Genomic DNA, 18,893 nt, shown 5'->3' with positions numbered 1-18,893 from the left:
CCATTTGACCGATGTAGTTGACGAGGTTGCAGGTTCATGCCCCAAGGGGGACGAATAGGTGCAGGAAGACCTCTGTCACAATCGCAATATAGAGAGTGCACAGAAAATGGTGCAGGTCAGACACGCCATCATGCTGAGGGGAAGGGTGACCTCTTCCAGACGGACCTATTCACTATTTGTATTCACTAATGTATTTTGAAATATAGACATCAACTCATTGATAAACATTGAGATAAGAGGCCAATCATACCATTCACTAAAATAAATCATGTGAATAGGCCAGGCCTATATTTGAAAAATAAATACATTTAGATTTTGATAGGCGCTTTTATTTATTTGTTATTACTGAAAGGGCAAACAAATAAACTTTTATTTATTTGTTATTATTGAAAGGGCAAACAAACCCATCACAATAGCCAGGAGTTCAGGAAGGGCTGAACAAGTCAAGGGTGTTACAATACAATAAAACTATACCATACAATACAATATACAACTATGTTAAAATTCTCCTTGATGAAGCTATGGAAATGTTCTAAATCATAGGCCTAAAGTTCTCAATACTCATCTGTGTACTAAAAACATTTCACAACAATTAAACAAATCTTTAGTGTGTGTGTGTGTGTGTGTGTGTGTGTGTGTGTGTGTGTGTGTGTGTGTGTGTGTGTGTGTGTGTGTGTGTGTGTGTGTGTGTGTGTGTGTGTGTGTGTGTGTGTGTCCTAACTCAAGTTCTCAAAGCTTATCAGTTGAAAAGTTGGATAGGCTATGCCAACAATCAATTCGTCTGCAAATCCATGACATTTCAGTAATCAGCTCATATTTATTTATTTGTTTCAATGAATTAGGCCTCGTACAATCGTTGGCTTAGTATTGCTGTCCTTGGGGAAATTTGCATTCTGTGGCCACGGCCAAAAAGTTTGAGGATTTCTGCTTTAGAACGGCTGACTATCACTTCACAACATTGGCAGTGCGCAGCCTGCTGAAGTGAGGAGAGAAAGTTGCGCGTCTTCTGTAGCCTACCACAGGTGGCTGTAGGCCTCATGGAGTCCCCCGCCTTCGCTTTGGTTGCTCTGCTCATGCCATTTTAGGTCCAGGTGTAATGAAATGTTTAATTCATTCAGACATTAAGAAATTGCGTTGAACAATTAAATTAGCCAAATGTATCACTTTGGCCCTCTTCCTTCCATTCAGCATGGTCAACCCACCGGTATTGCTGACGTCAGTCTTCCGCGAACAGACCCGGATGAAGCTGCCATTGGGGGGAAGTGAACAGGGCTGCACAATAACTGGGTTTTTTGGAGTACGAAATAATAAGCCGTAAAAAGAAGACACGACGGGACTTACGCTGATAATATCTCCAATCGGATCATTTGGAACTACCCATGTACCTTAAAGCTGGAATTCCGAAAAGACAATAGACCTGGATTGACAAAATCTAGCAGTGGAACTTGTGTTGGGGAGTCGTGCTGTAAAAACACAGCTAGTTAGCTTGCTACTGTACTGGGATCTAGGTGCTAAAGGAAACACGGATTTTCGGAAGACATTGTCAAGCCAGCTAGTTTCGAGGTTCTAAACGAATCCGGATTGTTTCTTGATGAATTATGTCTACCACCAGCATTGACCCTCAGGTAGGTTTGCTGGGATATGCAGGAGAAATTCTGAAGAGCACAGAAGGCCTCAAGAAGGAGCAGGGAATGTGCGTCCGATCCGCGCTGCCTTTGCGGAGATCTACCACCAACTTAGCAGGCTAGTGCCACCTAGCCTATGAGTTGTTGGTACGCTGGCTAAATAGCCGCTTTTCTGTGGAGCATATTTCGATGTCTGTGGCGTGTCCAGGCAAAAAAATGTGTTGAAGAATATCGCGTCGCCTGGCTCTACCATTCTCGTTTTAACAGCCCGTTAATTGGTACATGGAGTGCCATTTTAGCATTTGTCTTAACAAGGTTATTTAAATGCTCGTTGAAAATGCATGTTTCGTTTTAAGTTAACATTAGCATAATAGCTAGGGGCTCGAGGCCGGCGATGTTGGCAAGTCACAACCAAAGGGCATTATTAGCTTATTGGCTAAGGCTATTTAGTTGACAAATTCTTTTTTCCTGGTTGCTTGGTATTCCTTACGTGTCAGCAAATGTAAAAGATGATTACTTGATGAACATTGAGTATGCTAACAGTTTCCCGTATCTCGGCAAAACTAAGGTTAGCAAACGACTGTTTGATTCTGCTGTTGAGAGATCGCAGCTGCTATGGTCGTAGAATTGTCAAATCGCTAGAACTACGTCGGTCCTTGCCTCTGTGCTTTATCAGTGTTCATGGTGTCAAACTGTTCCTCTAATGTCAAGTATCACCCCACAACTTTCTTCTTTCTCCCTTTTCCACCCTTCTATCTGGTTTTGGACGCAGACGTCTAAGGGACAAGATGCAAAAGGTAAGATAATTGCATTTTCGTAGTAAGTTGTCTTTTTTTAAACGAATGTTTTGATATCCGTGAGGTCGTTTTCGGCGTCCGTCACAGCCATGGTTGCACAGTAGGCCTGCTATTTATGGAATGATTTGACAGCGACTTCACACTGTATTTTTCACACTGTGAACGTGATTTACAAATCATTTGCAAAAGACACAGTAGGCCTACCGTATTTGATTCGCAGTGCAGCACTGGATCTACAATTCTGTCACAGCCATCGCTGACTTGTGTTAGACTGTATGTCCACATGAAATGTGTGTGTTAACGTTTAACGTTTCTGTTACTAATGTGGTTGTATTATTACTGCCAGTGGACATAATATTAATAATAGACTGAAGTAGTCAAGTGGTCGTCTGTCAGAGCTTTTTCCAAGCGCCATAGGGTCAACCACCTGACCTGACACTTGCATTTGTTGCTCAGGGCCTTGAGGTGATGTGCAGTCATCTTTACATGGTTCTTCTTTGAGTGACGAGTGCACATAACATACTGTAGAATACAGCTACAGCAAAATCCAGAGATCACTTTCTAAGAAGAAATTTAGACAGGACTGGGATGGAGGTGCAAGTGAGGGCATGTGTATGAATTTTCCTTTTATTAACTACTGCATTCTAAATGGCAGTGAATGGTCAATAAAGGGAGAAAGAGAGGTGGGCTGTGTCTGTGCACTTGTGTGTTTGATGTGTTCATTGATGAATAACTCCTCTATCACTCAGTTTTTCCTGTTTCAGTGCAAAATGGCTCGCTCCATCAAAAAGAAACTGTTCATGATAACGACTTTGAACCATACCTCACTAGCCAGTCCAACCAGGTAAGATTTCCAACTTCCCTCCTTTTTCTCCAAAACAACCTGCCCTGCACTCAAGTTGTGATGGCTATGTCTCCCATCAAGTCTGTTGATATTGAGTTTGGTGTATGTTTCAAATACCTACAAGTCTAAGATCCATGACTCCCCTGTGCAACCGTGTGTGATGCTTTCTGTAAGAAAAGCAAGTGGCCTCTTTGCATTTATGGAAATTGCATAATATGATGCCAGATACCGAAAGGGACAGAAAGCATTTAAAGATAAAGTCAAATATGAATTTAAATGGTGCCTATTTTGACAGTATGTTTTGTTTGTTTTTGGGAGAGAAAGCTACAGTGTCCAGCAATAATTAGTACACCCATTAATGAGTACACACTAGAAAGTAGCATTTTGAACAATATTTCAATAATCACACAAGTCATTTCCAAAATGTGAACAGAGTAAGTTCAATACAACAATACAAATTATGGTGGTGAAGAAGTGAGTAAACCCCAGACTGATGCCAAGTTTTTCTCTTCAAAATTCCCCATTCATGTTCAAATGAGTTCATAGGGGTATACTAAGAAGCTGGTTCAGGAGTAAACCAGGTTAAGTTAAGAGGTAAATCATCTAATAGAAGAGCCTGGATCCTCATTAAGAAAATGAGTACTCCACGCTCTTCTATTAGATGATTCACCTCTTAACTTATCTTGGCTTACTCCTGAACCAGCTTCTAGTATAGACCCCAGATCAGGTTTAAGAAAAATAGCAGTGGCCATATGTGTCTAGGGTTATTGTTATGTTGGAAAAGATCAAAAAGATTCACAATGAAAGGCATGGAGTGCTTGTGAAGTGAAAGCCCAACTGGGAAATAGAGCATGACACGGGAGTGGATTTTCACTCCTGTTTCATCCCGGTTGTAGAAAAAAAATCCCATCCCGGGCTGGCGTAATAAAAAATTCCCATCCCGTCCCACTCCTGTGAGAATGTCTCCCAATCCCGCCCACTCCCACTCAAAATCAATCCCACTCCCATTTGTTTTAGTACGTCTTGTTTTTTAAGTTATGAAAAAATAAGCGACCCGCTGGCTGTCCTCTCTCATAGCCTGTGCACACGTTGTCTCCTGGCTGGCCTATGTCAGGAAACTCTGGAACAATAGACAGGTGCAGGCTACTTTTGGTTGTTTCAAATATTGTGAAAAATCATCATCTATTTTTTATTATTATTTTTTTATTCCCGTCCCATCCCAATCACGATATTGATAAAAATTTGACTCTCATTCCGTGGCAATCCTGCGGGACCCACCGGAATTTCCCCAAAAATTAATCCTCTACTGGGAAATTCCATCTCCCATTGTCATTGTGACACAACACATCACAGCGCACATGTGTACACTGCACACAACAAAATTGCATTTATGCCTCAGCCGTGCAAGGGGTCACTCGCCCAGAAGCAGTGCGGCGGGATGGTACCATGCTCAGGGTACCTCGGTCATGGAGGAGGATGGGGGAGAGCGCTGGTTAATTACTCCCCCACCAACATGGTGGGTCGGGAGTCAAACCGGCAACCTTTGGGCTACAAGTCTGATGCCCTAACTGCTTACCCATGACTGCCCAAAATGATTCATAATGAAGGGCATTGAGTGATCATGACATCTTCACTATTCGTAGAGCAATATCAGCTATGCATTCATGATTCCATCTCAAACACCAGCAGCACTCATGCAGAACTCATTGTATTCTTCCTCTCTAACATCACACAATTTTGATGCCATCAGTTCTAAAAAGACTGATCTTAGACTGCTCCGGACTCCAGAGTATCCAGTCCCATACGCCTTCATTTTTGTCAGAAATAATCCTGGCAAACATTTGGCTGCCTTTTTTGTGACTGGGCTGTAGGAGAGTGTTCTTCGATGAACGACACCCACACATGCCAATCTTTGCCATGTGCAACACATTGTGTCATGGGAAATAGTCATCCCAGTTTAGATTTCTACTTTCTTAGATAACTGCAGTGAATTTGCATAACAACTTTCTTCAATCATTCTTATCAAAATATGGTCCTGCTGAGGTGTTAAAGCCTGTGTAGACCATCTGGACATCTCTGTGAGACAGTAGCTGAAGCTGTCCTATAGTTTTGTACTTTAGATACAGTGTTTGGACTGATGACTATAGCTTTGGTGGTCTTCCAATAGCATCGTCCCTTATGGGGTAAAACATGTTTTTTTCTTTCTCAGGTCTTTTGTCCTTTCGCTAAGTTCCATGTGGTGTCATTGCTTTTAGCAGGAAGGAGTTTGGGAAGGAGTTTGCTTAATGAAACACTGTTTTATAGCCAGTTATCTGACAGAAAAGTGTGCAATGAGTCCTTCAACTAACATTAGACTGATGCTTGTTCAATTACTAAAATGCAGCTTTTGTTAAAGACTATCATTGGGGTGTACTCACTTTTGCACCACAAACATTTCAAAGACAATTCAGTTACATTTTAACCTTATTTTCTGTTGTAAGCCCAACAGATGTTGTATTTAACTTACTCAATGTACATTTTTGAAATCACTTATGTATCAAAATATTGTTCAATTTTTTTTCATAATAGTTGTATTATTATTATTATTGTTGTGCACTGTATGTCCTCATTTGTGAAATTCATCTTTTTGAGGTGTCAATAAACTGCCAACACATCATTAGCTGTGGATTATCAGTCCCATGAGAAGGTTAAACTCCTGCACCTGTTAGCATAGGTTGAAAACTGAGTAAGTCAGTAGATAGAGCAGTACAATGCAGCTGATACTCCATGTGGTTTCCAAAAAGCCGCTCCTCACCAGTAGAAGAATTCATAAGACTCTGACAATTAATACTGTGCTAAAATTTTGTTTTCATTCCTCAGAACAACAGCTATCAATCCATGACCGACCCCTACATGTCCAGCTACTATGCACCCTCCATTGGTTTCCCCTACCCTTTAAGCGAGGCCCCGTGGTCGACCGGTGGGGACCCGCCCATCCCCTACCTTGCGCCCTATGCCCCGCTCAGCAATGGCGACCATCACTTCATGCATGACACCGTCTTTGGACAGCCGGGGGGGCTGGGCAGCAGCATTTACCCCCACCGCTTTAACTTTTTCCCCGAGAACCCTGCCTTCTCGGCCTGGGGCACCAGTGGCTCCCAGGGGCAGCAGACCCAGAGCTCTGCGTACGGGGGCAGCTACAGCTACCCCCCCAGCTCCCTAGGAGGCACTCTGGTGCCTGATGGCCAGACAGGGTTCCATAGTGAAACACTGAATAAGGCACCGGGCATGAACAGCCTGGAGCAAGGCATGGTGGGGTTGAAGCTGGGTGGCGACGTGACTGGAGGCGGATCGGGAGTCAAGACGGTTGGTTCGGTGATCGGTGGCGGGGCAGTGGCCGCGGCGGTCGCCACCGGCAACGGGGGCACCCCCATAGGCATGCCACCGCCAAAGCCCACCTCCTGGGCAGCCATCGCCAGCAAACCGGCCAAGCCGCAGCAGCTGAAGGTGAAGGCTAAGCCCGGCATGCCCATGGCGGGAGGCGCCCTGCCGCCACCGCCCATCAAACACAACATGGACATCGGCACCTGGGACAACAAGGGGCCTGTGACCAAAGTGGCTTCTCCCTTACCCCCCCAGCACCAGCAGCAGCAACAGCAGCCGCAGCTCCACTCCCACGGCCACTTGCCTTCCCCTCACAGCCTGCCGCCGCCCCCCCAGCAGCCCATGCCCAACACCCAGTCCCTGGCCCAGCAGATGGCCCTGCAGGGTCCGCCCCCGCCGCAGCCTTACCAGAACCACAACCCCATGCCACCCCCCCAGACCCGCTGGGTGGCCCCGCGCAACCGCAACCCCGGCTACGGTGGTGGCAGCATGGACAGCAGCGGCTCCTCTAGCGGAGGAGGGGTGGGGAACGGGGGTGTGGGTGGCGGCGGACCCCCCGGGTCTGGCCCGGGCACAGAGTCCCACCCGGTGCTGGAGAAGCTCCGCGCAGCGCACAGCTACAACCCCAAGGAGTTTGACTGGAACCTGAAGACGGGCCGCGTGTTCATCATCAAGAGCTACTCGGAGGACGACATCCACCGCTCCATCAAGTACTCCATCTGGTGCAGCACGGAGCATGGCAACAAGCGGCTGGACTCTGCCTTCCGCGCCATGAATGCCAAGGGTCCTGTGTATCTGCTCTTTAGCGTCAACGGCAGCGGGCACTTCTGTGGCGTGGCCGAAATGCGCTCGCCCGTGGACTACGGCACCAGCGCCGGCGTGTGGGCACAGGACAAGTGGAAGGGCAAGTTCGACGTGGACTGGCTGTTTGTCAAGGACGTGCCCAACAGCCAACTCAGACACATCCGGCTGGAGAACAACGACAACAAGCCGGTCACCAACTCGCGCGACACGCAGGAGGTGCCCTTGGAGAAGGCCAAGCAGGTGCTCAAAATCATCGCTACCTACAAACACACCACGTCCATCTTTGACGACTTCTCGCACTACGAGAAGAGGCAGGAGGAAGAAGAGGTGGTCAAAAAGGTACGTTTTGGTCTGATTTTCATCTGAACACTAGAAAGATGTCAATGACATGTCCTCTTTTGCAGAAAAATACACAAACTGGGAAAACAATACAAAAATCATTCATTTTTCCTGTTTTATGATTTAATCCAAGGACATGCACACTGGAAACAAAGTAAATGATCTAAAACGAATGAAACTCCAGCTTATTCCATAATCAGAGTTGCCACTGATTTCCTAGTCATGACATGTAATGTCAGGCAATTGTAGCTGTCCAGGGTTTTCAAGGGTATTATTTATTCAGAAACAGGAGTTGTCCTTTATTGTACATCCTTCATCCTGGTATCTAGTGAACTTGAGTACCGGTTGTGTTTACGGAATTATATTGTAGAATACCGTCGTTCTAAACCATTTTTTGACTTATTTTTTGTGGAGTCGCAGCATATTATGTGATAGGGCCACTGAAACATGTTATGGCTCATTTGAAAGGTGAGACTTCAACCTCTTGATGAGTGAAGCCAATGTGTCCCTTGCCGAGCTAACCTAAGTTAAACCAAGGTGGGTCGAAATCAGCAAGAAACCGTGATATTGAGGCTTTTTGAAACATGCACTGTTTCAGTATGTACCGTGTTTAAACAGGGACCAGTTGGTATATTGATATGAAATTGGTACAGGCAGGCACTTAGCAACTGTGTAGAGCTGAGACATTGGCCTTCTGATTAAAATGTCCAAATCATGACACAAGCTTTTGACTGCCATTTATGACCGTTCTATTTATCACAGAGTTCCCAAAATCACCTTGAAGCTTGTAGATTTGAAATTTAACGTTTTAATGTAAAAACATATTTTTACCATTTTGGTACTCAACACATGGGAATTTTAAAAAAAAACGTAATTGGTCATGGCACTCAATGTGTTAAAATATACAGTGCATTTAAATTGTCACCCATAGTTATATTGCTTACTGAAAGTCTACACACCCCAGTACAAATGCCAGGATTTCATGACGTAAGCTTAGAAAATTACAGAGAATTTCACCACTTTTTCCACCTTTAATATAAACTATAGCCTGTATAATGCAATTGAATATGAACTCAAAGCTTTTAAGGGGGAAAAAGAGAAAATTGACAACCATGAAGCCAGTCTTTTGTTGATTTATGTGTGTACTTGGGGTGATTGTCATTCTGAAAGATGAAGTGCCTCTTCATCTTCAACTTTATAACAGGAGGCTGAAGGTTTTGTGCCAACACTGACTGGTATTTGGAACTGTTCATAATTCCTTCCTCCCTGACTAAGGCCCCAGTTCCAGCTGAAGAAAAGAGCCCTAATGCATGATGCTGCCACCACCATGCTTCGCTCTAAGTACGGTGTTATTTGGGTGATGGGCTATGTCCAAAAATGTCAACCTTGGTGGAGTAAATAGTCCAAAAAGTCATCTGAAATCTCCCAAATATATGTGGGGAAAATATGTCATGGTCTGATGAAATCGAGGTTTAACTTTTGGACCTAATTCCAAAAGGTATGTTTGGCACTAAAACACTGCACATCACCCAGGTAACACCATGCCTACAGTGAAGCATGATGGTGGCAGCATAGGGCTGGTTTTGGTCTTTTTGAACGTTTATGACATTGTATGATTATGAACCATACTTGTGTACTTGGTAAGTGTGGACAAACACACTAATTATGTTTGTAACCAACTTGCGTGGGGGCTGTAGCTATTGTTGATGTTGATGTTGGGTCGGCATCTTCATGACCGCAGGGTAATGTGCTTTTTATGACGTGCATCTTATTAACACTAGTACATAATAGCACATTATGTGTAGGCTATCTTAAACATTGCATGAAATTCGAGTGACTGCTGTTTGAATGATCCATTTTTGAAAGCTGGCTGTTATTGTCGCTAGCCGTCATGGCCATCTGAGAACAAAGTCTGTTTTACTTCCTGACATTAACTTGCCAGCAAGGTTATCCACATTGTTTGCATCATCCACACCCTGCACCTTTCATTGTGCGCTTTGGAAATTGAGAATCTCCCTCCTAAGCCTCCAAACTTGTTGTAATGTGCTAAAGTTAAGTAAATAAGCTTATTCATTCTTTTGACATTGATTTTCAATATGCTCAGTCTCAGAGCCAGCGCCCCTACCATGGGCAGTGCCAGATGGAAATGCAAAACTAAAAAGTTTCGTGGGGAATTTAATATCTCACAATGTGCTTTTTGATTGACGTTTTATCAAGCTGTTTTTAGGCAATATCGCCCCGTCATGATCAGCTGCCGATTGATCGGAGCATCTCGAGTCTAAATTTAATATATTATTAAAACATACATTTGTTGTTGGCAGTGAAAGTACATTGAAGAGGCGCTGACATTTTGATCTTTAGTGTATATCGGTTGTAGAAATCGAATGATTGCTTGTGTAGCCGTCCAACCCCCAACGGCCATGCTGAATTGCAGACTCAGAGCTGCCGAGTGCTGTAAACTAGTACATCCTTTATTAAAACTAAAACATCTAAAAATAAATGCATACACATTTTTTTGGGGGAAAATAAATCAAAGAGGGTCTGAATTTTTGACCGAAAGATTGTTAAACTGTTCAATGACGGCGTCCGCTCAGCCATGAAAACCCAGTGGTTGATGGGCACTATGGGAGAAAACCAGACAGGCACAATGGGAGTTAAAGGATTAAAGCTTTGAATTCATTTTTCAACTGTACAGGTTATAATTTGTATTAAAGCTGGAAAAAGGGGAATTATGTGTAGGGATGCACCGATACTGGTATCGGTATCGGCACCCGATACTGCTCATTAGGCCTAGAAAAAATAATGTTCTGGTTCCGGTTGCCGACCGACCCTATCATTTTTTGTGCGACCCCAAATTTTTTTTTTGAGTTTTTGGAATCCTCAAAAAAATATCGATGTTGTGTGGACGGTTGTTCTAGACAAGACACAACACGTTTCTTAATTCCTATAACTCGCCATCTCTCACTTTCTACCTGCCTGCAAGTTACTGAATTTGCATCGCATGACTATCCACATAGGAGCACACACACGCGCGCGCCATAAGGACCGCCGGCTTGATATTAGAAAACCCCAAATGTCACTGCAGAGTTGCGCGCCTACTCGGTCACGTTATAGGCTAATTATTATGCTACAACATGCTAATTGGTAGTCGTTGTAGCTCGTAAGTTTTAAAAAACTTGCCTCATAGCGTTCTTGCAGACTAATAGCCTGCGATGTAGGATAGTTTGGGAACCTGGCGAAAATGCCTGTCAAATAATAAGTCAATAGCCTTACCTCACCCGACACTGACACAGCCTGACCACCCGCCTCGAAATGCAACACACAGACAACATTGTGAGTATCCACGATTTGTGAATTTATTGATATTGTCTCGTCGTGTTAGAAAAGGGCTTCCATTCAGTCACGCTGCATGTTCGACGAGATGCATAACTCGTTATAGCAATAGACTACTAAAGTAGCACTGTATCAATACCTTGGAAAATAAGTTAATATGAGAGAAGGGAAATGCTTTGCCCAAGTTTTCCTTCATTCTTTCATTTACCACAAGACTTGGTTAACCAAGAAGTCCGTTGGCCTGCGCCCGTTATTTTCTCGCTCTCTCTCTGCTTGTCCCTCCACCATTGCACAGGAGCAGGGCGCCTGTCACTGTCTCACTCTCCGCACCTCCTCCAAATAATGAAATTGAAATGAACGATGATGTCGCCACAAATACGACTGTTCGATGAAGACCTAGGACTACTACAGTTTCTTACAATAATGATTTAATGGCAATGACGATGTTGCCTCTCAATCGCCCTTCATTAAAACATTCATATCGCCTCAGGTGTCTACATCCTCGCGTAAAACAAAAAAGTGAGTAGCCTAAATAGAATGTTTGCAAGCCAGAACCTTCATACCAATGAAATGTGGTCTACAACGGATGATGGAAAGGAATCAAAAAAGTAAACGGGACATAGGCCTACAGGAATTAAAATAGCAGTGTCAGGCAACTGACAGCTGGACAAGTTTTGCCAGAAACGGTAGGTTATTACGCATCCTCATTTCGGTGACGGTCAGTATAATTGGCTCATTAATACTTATTATATTTCATTGTAACTTTAGTTGTAGGACTTATGCCTCACTCCACTATCGTCCTTGGCATTGTTCCAACAACGTTTATGACGAAATCTGGCGCATGTGGGGGGTTGGGGGTGTCGGACATTAAAAAAAAAAATGGAAAAAAAAAATTGGAAAAAAAAAAAAAAATCCGACCGACCCATGACCAAAGCTGACATCCAACCGGAACCAAACCTTTATTTTTCTTAGGCCTTATACTCGTACTCGTACTCGTCAAGCACTTGCGAATACCAGGAACGATACTGCTATTACACAAAACAATGCAAAATCTTGTCACGTTCTCTGGACTTGAAAGCAGCATGGAAAAAAGTGCCACCTCATACATTTACTAACATTTAAATCTACATGGAAATGGACAATAAAAATATCACAGGTGGAAAAAAACAAGGCCATGCATTTATTTTCATTGTATTTTGGTGGTAAAAGGTGTCGGTATCGGTACTCCGTATCGGCAAGTACACACATTAATGTACTCGTACTTGAATCGGTTTTCAAAAAAGTGGTATCGGTGCATCCCTAATTATGTGTCTTTCTGTCATTCTTTTGCATCATGAAAACCTGGCATTTGAACAGGGTGTAAACTTATTATATCCCCTTATTATCTGGAACCCCCTCTGGACGCTGCCTAAAAAAGGTTCCTGGCACAAACATCAGTCATGAAGCAGCTATTTAATGCCAATACAATTGTTTGCCAGTCAAAAGAAGGGAAAGATGGACAAAATGTTCATGAAATTAATTTGAGGCATGCAGGTCTATTTTGTAACTTCATTTCTCAGCCCCACTCAAAACGCAGAAGTTAAATTCCATTCTTGAGATCATTGTTGAATGCAAAAGAGAATGTGCATTAAAAGATCCTGACTCTTAGCTTCCCAAACATTTTATGTGCTCACTTTTTTTTTATTCAAAGATGATGGTAGTTAATGTAAGTCCTGTCTTTTTTGTGCAATCTGCATAAACCACGCTCCATCATTTTCCAGGAATGCATGTAACATTTTTCAAAATGGTGTTCACGGAAATTGTAGTACAGAATTTCTGAATCTCAAATGGCGCACTTGTGCACTTCGGGCACTGTGTTTCAGTCCATAATCAATACGCTATACGCAATGAATACATAATACCGCACCGATACATGGTGCCTGAAGTGCACAAGTGCGCCATTTGAGATCCAACATGTGTCATGCTCTGTTTAAGCATACAAGTGCCACTTCCTCTACCCATGTTCTCAGCACAGGTGATTTGACTAATGTTGCTGACTTGCCTAGCAACAGCTGGGTCAGTGAATTCGCTGAAACAAATCTGTGGCAGGACTTTCCCTTTGTAACATGGGATGTCGGCCGCATTCCCTTAGTGTAGAGTGCATTTAGTGTTCACTTAAAGCAGAGGGTTACAGATTAGAATCCCACTCTCACCTCTCACATAAGCTTACACTGCCGCACCATGGCTAAAGTACCCTTGAGCAAGGCACCTAACCCCAAAGTGTCTCAGGCACTTTAACCTAATTACCTGTACCCAATTAACAGTAAGTCATTTTTGATAAGAGTGTAAGGGTACGCCAAGTGTAAGGCATGTCGTGTAGACTAATTGTGCATGTATGATGATTCAGGCCAGCCTGATAGTATCCCGTTGTTATACTGCACATTATTTGGCTATTACACAGTACAGGTAATTGGCAGCATTACTTTGTTCTTAAGTTTACACTATTTTATGTTTTCGTGTGTGTGTGAGGCAGAGAGAGATTATAACCCGGATAACACGGTTACAACAAACTACAATGCAATGTAAAGTGCGGGAAATGTTTTCTTGTCAAGACGTTTAGACACTCCTTCATGGTGATTCCATTTCTTACTTATTGTGGAGAACTTTTGGATTTTTGAGGAAGTTTGATTGTTTTGCTGAATCTTTTTTTTTTCTGCACCAGTGGCAGATGAAAACAGGATCTCTACCGTAGTTGTCTTACATCTGCAGTGCCCTACTTTTTGTGGGCCCAATGTTTGTGTGTTTGGGGTGGTGCAATACAGGTTTAATTAATCAAATAATGTTATTCTTTCTCATCCTCTGACAGACCTATGAGCCTGCTCCTATTCAGAGTCGCTCCCGGCTGGATCAGGTATGCACAGTAATCCTGTTTGCCTCCAATTTTCACCTTTCAGAACAAACTAACCTGAATGAAATGCATGCCCCTGTGTTATATTGCTATCTGGTGGTCATGGGTCAAAGACGTCCAAAAAGGAACTGTCATTCAGTGTAACGGATACCTTCTGCTGACTGTAACTGTAAAAAAAACATGATTTTTAAATTGTTTCAAGTGAATGGATAACAGCCGAGGCTTTCATGAATTCACTGGAAAAAAAATAAAATAAGAAACTTACAGTTACAGTCAGCAGAAGTTATCCGTTACACTGAATGACCGTTCCTTTTTGGACGTCTTTGACCCTCATGCACTCTATGGTCATTCTCAGTTTCCACTGATGTATGGAGGTCAAAGTAATACATTTTTTTGCTGGTGATCATCTTGCTTTTAGTGAGGTTGCACAATACCAGCATGCTCTTTTTAGTAAGCATACTGTTTGACTCTCCGACCAATGTATTTCCATCTCATCACTTTTATCTTGATGTTGTTACACTACTTGATTTCATTTTTGCACAGAACTATCAGACCACTTGCTTGATTCTGGTTCACGGTCTCAGAACTGCCAGACGACATGCTTGATTCTGGTTCTCATGGTCTATTAGCTACTTATTCATAAGCGAGGGACAACCTAAATTTTGTGGATTTGAACCAGTGACGGTACATTAATCAATATTTTGGCTGTTGCCATCCTCAAATGGTGCCGTTTCCTGTGATGATAATCAATACAAAAATTGCCTGCTAAGTGACATCACCCAATGCTATGGGAAAACACAGATAATACTTACATGTAAATGATGTGGATATGTGAATTTCGATAGCAGAACAGTAACATTGTCTCAAGGAGCACACAAAAGATGTGAAATTGTAAAATATGGGACTAGGCTATATATAATTCTCAAAGGTAGGGAATATGAACCTCACGCTCTCAAACTGGAATGTCAGACAGTGGTCCAACAATCTACACTCATCAAAATGATAAAAACTGGAATTTCACAATACGTCCCCCTTAAGCTAGATTTATGCTTCGGACGCATAGAATCTGCGTCCGTCCGTTTTCTGTCTATGCGAGTCCACGCCCCCCTCTCAGGGGCTCTGCGCCCGTCGTCGAGCGCCTCGAAAAAATGCTAACTATCCGTCGGACGGACGCGGAGTACGCAGACAAAAAGGCGCTATGATTGGTCGTCTCGCTACTTCCTTGTTCTGTTCTTGTGGCAGCGCAATGCCAGTAGTTTGCGAGAGCAGAGCTGTATTCTGTTAAAAACTTTATTAATGCCTTGTGTGTAAATGTGTTTACACGAAGCTACAAGCTAAGTAACAAACAATGCATCAGTTGAACACTCGTGGCACAATGCCTGTGGTTTTACTACCATTCCTCCACCGAATGTAAACACACATCGGCAGAATCAATTGTCTTTACATGATTGCATTTTCTGCTCGTGAAAACAGACTGGGTATGTCAAATAATGATACCAGTGCATTGCCTTTGCAATTTGTGTGAAAATACTTAGCTAACCGGGATAGAAAGCAACATTGCTTAATAATGACCGCAGTGCTTACAATGTAGTGAAAGTAGCCTAATGCCCCGTGTACATCAAGCGCTACCAACGCGACCGGGTAGCTGGGGTGGTTGAAGAAGTTTCGCCATGAATTCGTTTTATTCGCTCTGGACGCTGCACTGACATGTTTGATTCAGCTAATCACATAACGGCTCTGTCTTGACAGCCTGGGACATTCCTCGATATGAACGTTCCGATTGGTTTTCGCCGAACAGCGTCATAGCGAATTCGCTTAAGATTAGCTTGAGTTTAATCGTCAAAAGTCGCCCTGGTCGCTCAAGAAGCTTCGCCCCTGGCGAATTCGCTCCGGTAGCGCTGGTCGCGCACCCTCCATAGAGAATGAATGACTTCCGTCGCTTCATTCGCGTTGGTCGCTCCCGATGTACACGGGACATAATCGCGCAATTTCAAATGTGGCTCGCGACGAGACCTCGGACCTCGCAGAACTCGCAGATGCATGAATACAATGTTGGTTCGTGGCCACTCCCACGCGAGTTTTGACGAGCGCAGTTGCAGAAGTCTAATCTGACCTTTAGACTACTGATCTCATGCATAGCCAAATTACGTTGCCCGGGTCTCAACATACTGTTTTGTATTTTACATACCGTATATATTTTATGTGAGAAGTGAGCACTGTAGAATGTTGAGTGGCGCTTCTTACCACAACCCATCTGTAATCAGCAAAGACATTCTGCTGCATTTAGTTGTACCAATGACGACAGAATTGCATAGACAGAACTCCCAGCGTTGATTTAACAATACGAGAATCATCCAACAATGGTAAAAACATGATTAGCGGATGAATGTCGTCTCAACAGTTTTGATGAGCATTCACTTTGTATTAGGTGATGTCACTTGGCAAGATATTTTTTTGTTTTCGCATCATAGACAAACTTCACGGTGGCAAAAGCCAAAATGTTTCTTTGTATATTGCCATGGATTTATGTCAGCAAAATAAATGACTTGCCACTTGCAAGTGATTTTGAGTCTGTAATAAAGTGGTATTACAACGAACCTCTTTTTCCAGAGCAGCTATGATTTTTAGACCCACAGTTTAATAGTAGGTTAATAAACCGCTTGGAGAAAAAATCTGATCAGCAGTTCTATTCTGATCAGGATGTTTACGTGGGTCACTTCTGCTTCTGTTGAGCCTTAATTCTGCTTCTATTCATATTAAAATTTACATGGAATTGAGCTACTATTTATTGTCTGTTTTTTCAGTTGGTTGACAGCAAGACAGTTTTTTTTTGGTTAATATGGGCATATCCGATTTTCACTTGTGTAGAGTAAATGACCTTTAATGTGAAGTGTGTTTCATTTCATTTTTGTGTGTGTTGTAATGTGTTGCTGTGATGGTGTTTGGTACCTTTCTAATCTTGTACAGCTGCTATCACAATGTAACCTTTCTTTTTCTTCTTTTTTCTCCCCTCAGGAACGCCAAAATCGAAGTAAACAGTAGAAGACTGCGCCCCATAGCTTGATCAATGGTTGTTTTAGGACTGACATTTTCAAATTGGAATTTAAGAGGACATGAAAGAAGAAATTATAAAACATTATTGAAAAAAAAACAATCTTTGTTTTTCTATTTAATTCTGGTGAATTCAGCCAGCATCGAACTTAAGCCTCTTTCTCCTGGTCCCAAACCCCCCGAGCGCACCAGTCATCGCCTATCAAATTGTTTTTTCCCCCCTCTCTTTCTCTCTTTCTCAGTATGATTTTCATCCACACCTACTGCTCATCCTTAATGTTGACCAACCAAAATATGCACGTTGTCTTTTTGTTCTCTCAGCACATTGCTCACAAGTCAAGTCAATGAGTGCAATTCAGCAATTGTCAGGCCTATGATGTGTGAGTGTTTTTGGACATGTAAATGCATTTTTGTGTCTTAGTCAGAGGAAAGGCAAACATTTTGGGTGACCACGGTTAGGCCCATCAATGGGTTTGACCACATCAATAAATTGTACCTGGCCAGTTTTATTTTGTACAGCTGAGAGATGTTTTTGTGTTACCTTTTTGTTATCCACTTTGGATTAATATGAGATGTGTTGATTTGGGCAGGGCCAGAAAGTTGATCCTGCAACCCCAGACAAGGGACGGAGAGTGGTGTGACATTAAGGTATTGATGTAAAAGAAAAAAAATCTATTTTTTGAATCATGTAACACATGGCTTATTACTTTTCTTGTGACAAACAGAAATGTCATGTCAGTGTGTCAGTAGATTTTTTTTCCTGCTTGGAGCCTTAACATTTACAAGCTAGTGTGTGTGGTCAACATGGTGGGATCTAATATACCCAAGTACCTCAAATGAAACAGCACCAAGTTATCAGGGAAACCGAGAAAATCGCCCTCCGAATCCTTATCAAGAGAAATCACCCTCATCTCTCCAGAACGGTCTGAAGGACGAATTGTGCCGCTCAAGTTAAGGTTATGAGCCCCCATGATAAGATTGTCATGTTCGCCTGTTTTTTTGTTTTTGTTTTGTTTGTTTCTTTTTTCTCTTGGAAAATGAATTGTAACTTTTTACTGTTCCACCTGTACCCACCAGAGGTCGCTGTTTCTTTGTGTAAGTCAATTTGGGGGAAATGTAGCATTCACTGCTTTAAAAATCAAGTTTAGATCACTTACAGTATTTTGTTCTTTTCCTCTGTTAACAGAAATGAGTTGTTTCTTTGCTTTCTTCCCCTCATCATCAGTATATTGCTAAGCTTTAACGTAGGAACATATAATAACGAAGAACGCCTCAAATGTGTAACCTGAAAAATTAATGTTACTGATTTACCGTTAAAAGTAAGAAAAAAGATTATATGGTTTCTGTGTGTGATTTTTAGGACCTGCTTGCTGTTTTGTGTGTGCGTGTTTGTGTGTGGAAGAGAGGATGTGTATTGTGTGAGGGAATCAGATTTATATAATCATATAACAAATTCATGAGAATATATGAAATACTAAAAAATATGAAGCAAAGTTAAGTCACCCCTGAAATGAATATGCATTGTATCGAAGGTCACTATCTATCACGTTCTTAGATTTGATCATGGTCATTATTAAAATAATACTATATGTTGTAACTGTCGTGAGGTTCACTGTTTTGTTGTTTTAATTTTTCTGTTGGTATCTGATAGAGCAGTCAATCACCCACCCCAACACACACACACACAGAAACCTTGAGTGCACAAAGGCGGGAAGTCAAGCCAGCTTCCATGGCCTGAGTTCTTCATAACTCTTTGGAAATATTGGACAATGCCCAATAACTATTTAATAGACACCTGAATCCCATGCAATTTTAATGTATTGTTATAATAGGCTACACCATGCCATATA

At 42.5% G+C, this 18,893-nt stretch overlaps 1 protein-coding gene across 2 annotated transcripts; it reads left to right on the top strand.

Annotated features, from left to right (window-relative positions):
* Positions 1–1,183: 1,183 nt before the first annotated feature.
* On the top strand, positions 1,184–18,640 carry ythdf1 (YTH N6-methyladenosine RNA binding protein F1). 2 transcript variants are annotated; one of them, XM_063208270.1, is made up of 6 exons: positions 1,184–1,625; positions 2,398–2,422; positions 3,187–3,266; positions 6,126–7,772; positions 13,951–13,995; positions 17,008–18,640. In XM_063208270.1, exons 1-6 carry the CDS (start codon positions 1,599–1,601, stop codon positions 17,032–17,034), a joined length of 1,851 nt encoding a protein of 616 aa, XP_063064340.1. In that variant the 5' UTR covers positions 1,184–1,598; the 3' UTR covers positions 17,035–18,640. The 2 variants fall into 2 exon arrangements, with proteins under 2 accessions (XP_063064340.1, XP_063064339.1); XM_063208269.1 differs by having other exon boundaries at positions 1,187–1,625; positions 3,172–3,266.
* The last annotated feature ends 253 nt before the right edge of the window (positions 18,641–18,893 follow it).

Source organism: Engraulis encrasicolus, chromosome 10 (genome assembly GCF_034702125.1).
Source record: "Engraulis encrasicolus isolate BLACKSEA-1 chromosome 10, IST_EnEncr_1.0, whole genome shotgun sequence".
NCBI lineage: Eukaryota > Metazoa > Chordata > Actinopteri > Clupeiformes > Engraulidae > Engraulis > Engraulis encrasicolus.
This window is presented reverse-complemented; position numbering and strand designations above follow the sequence as displayed.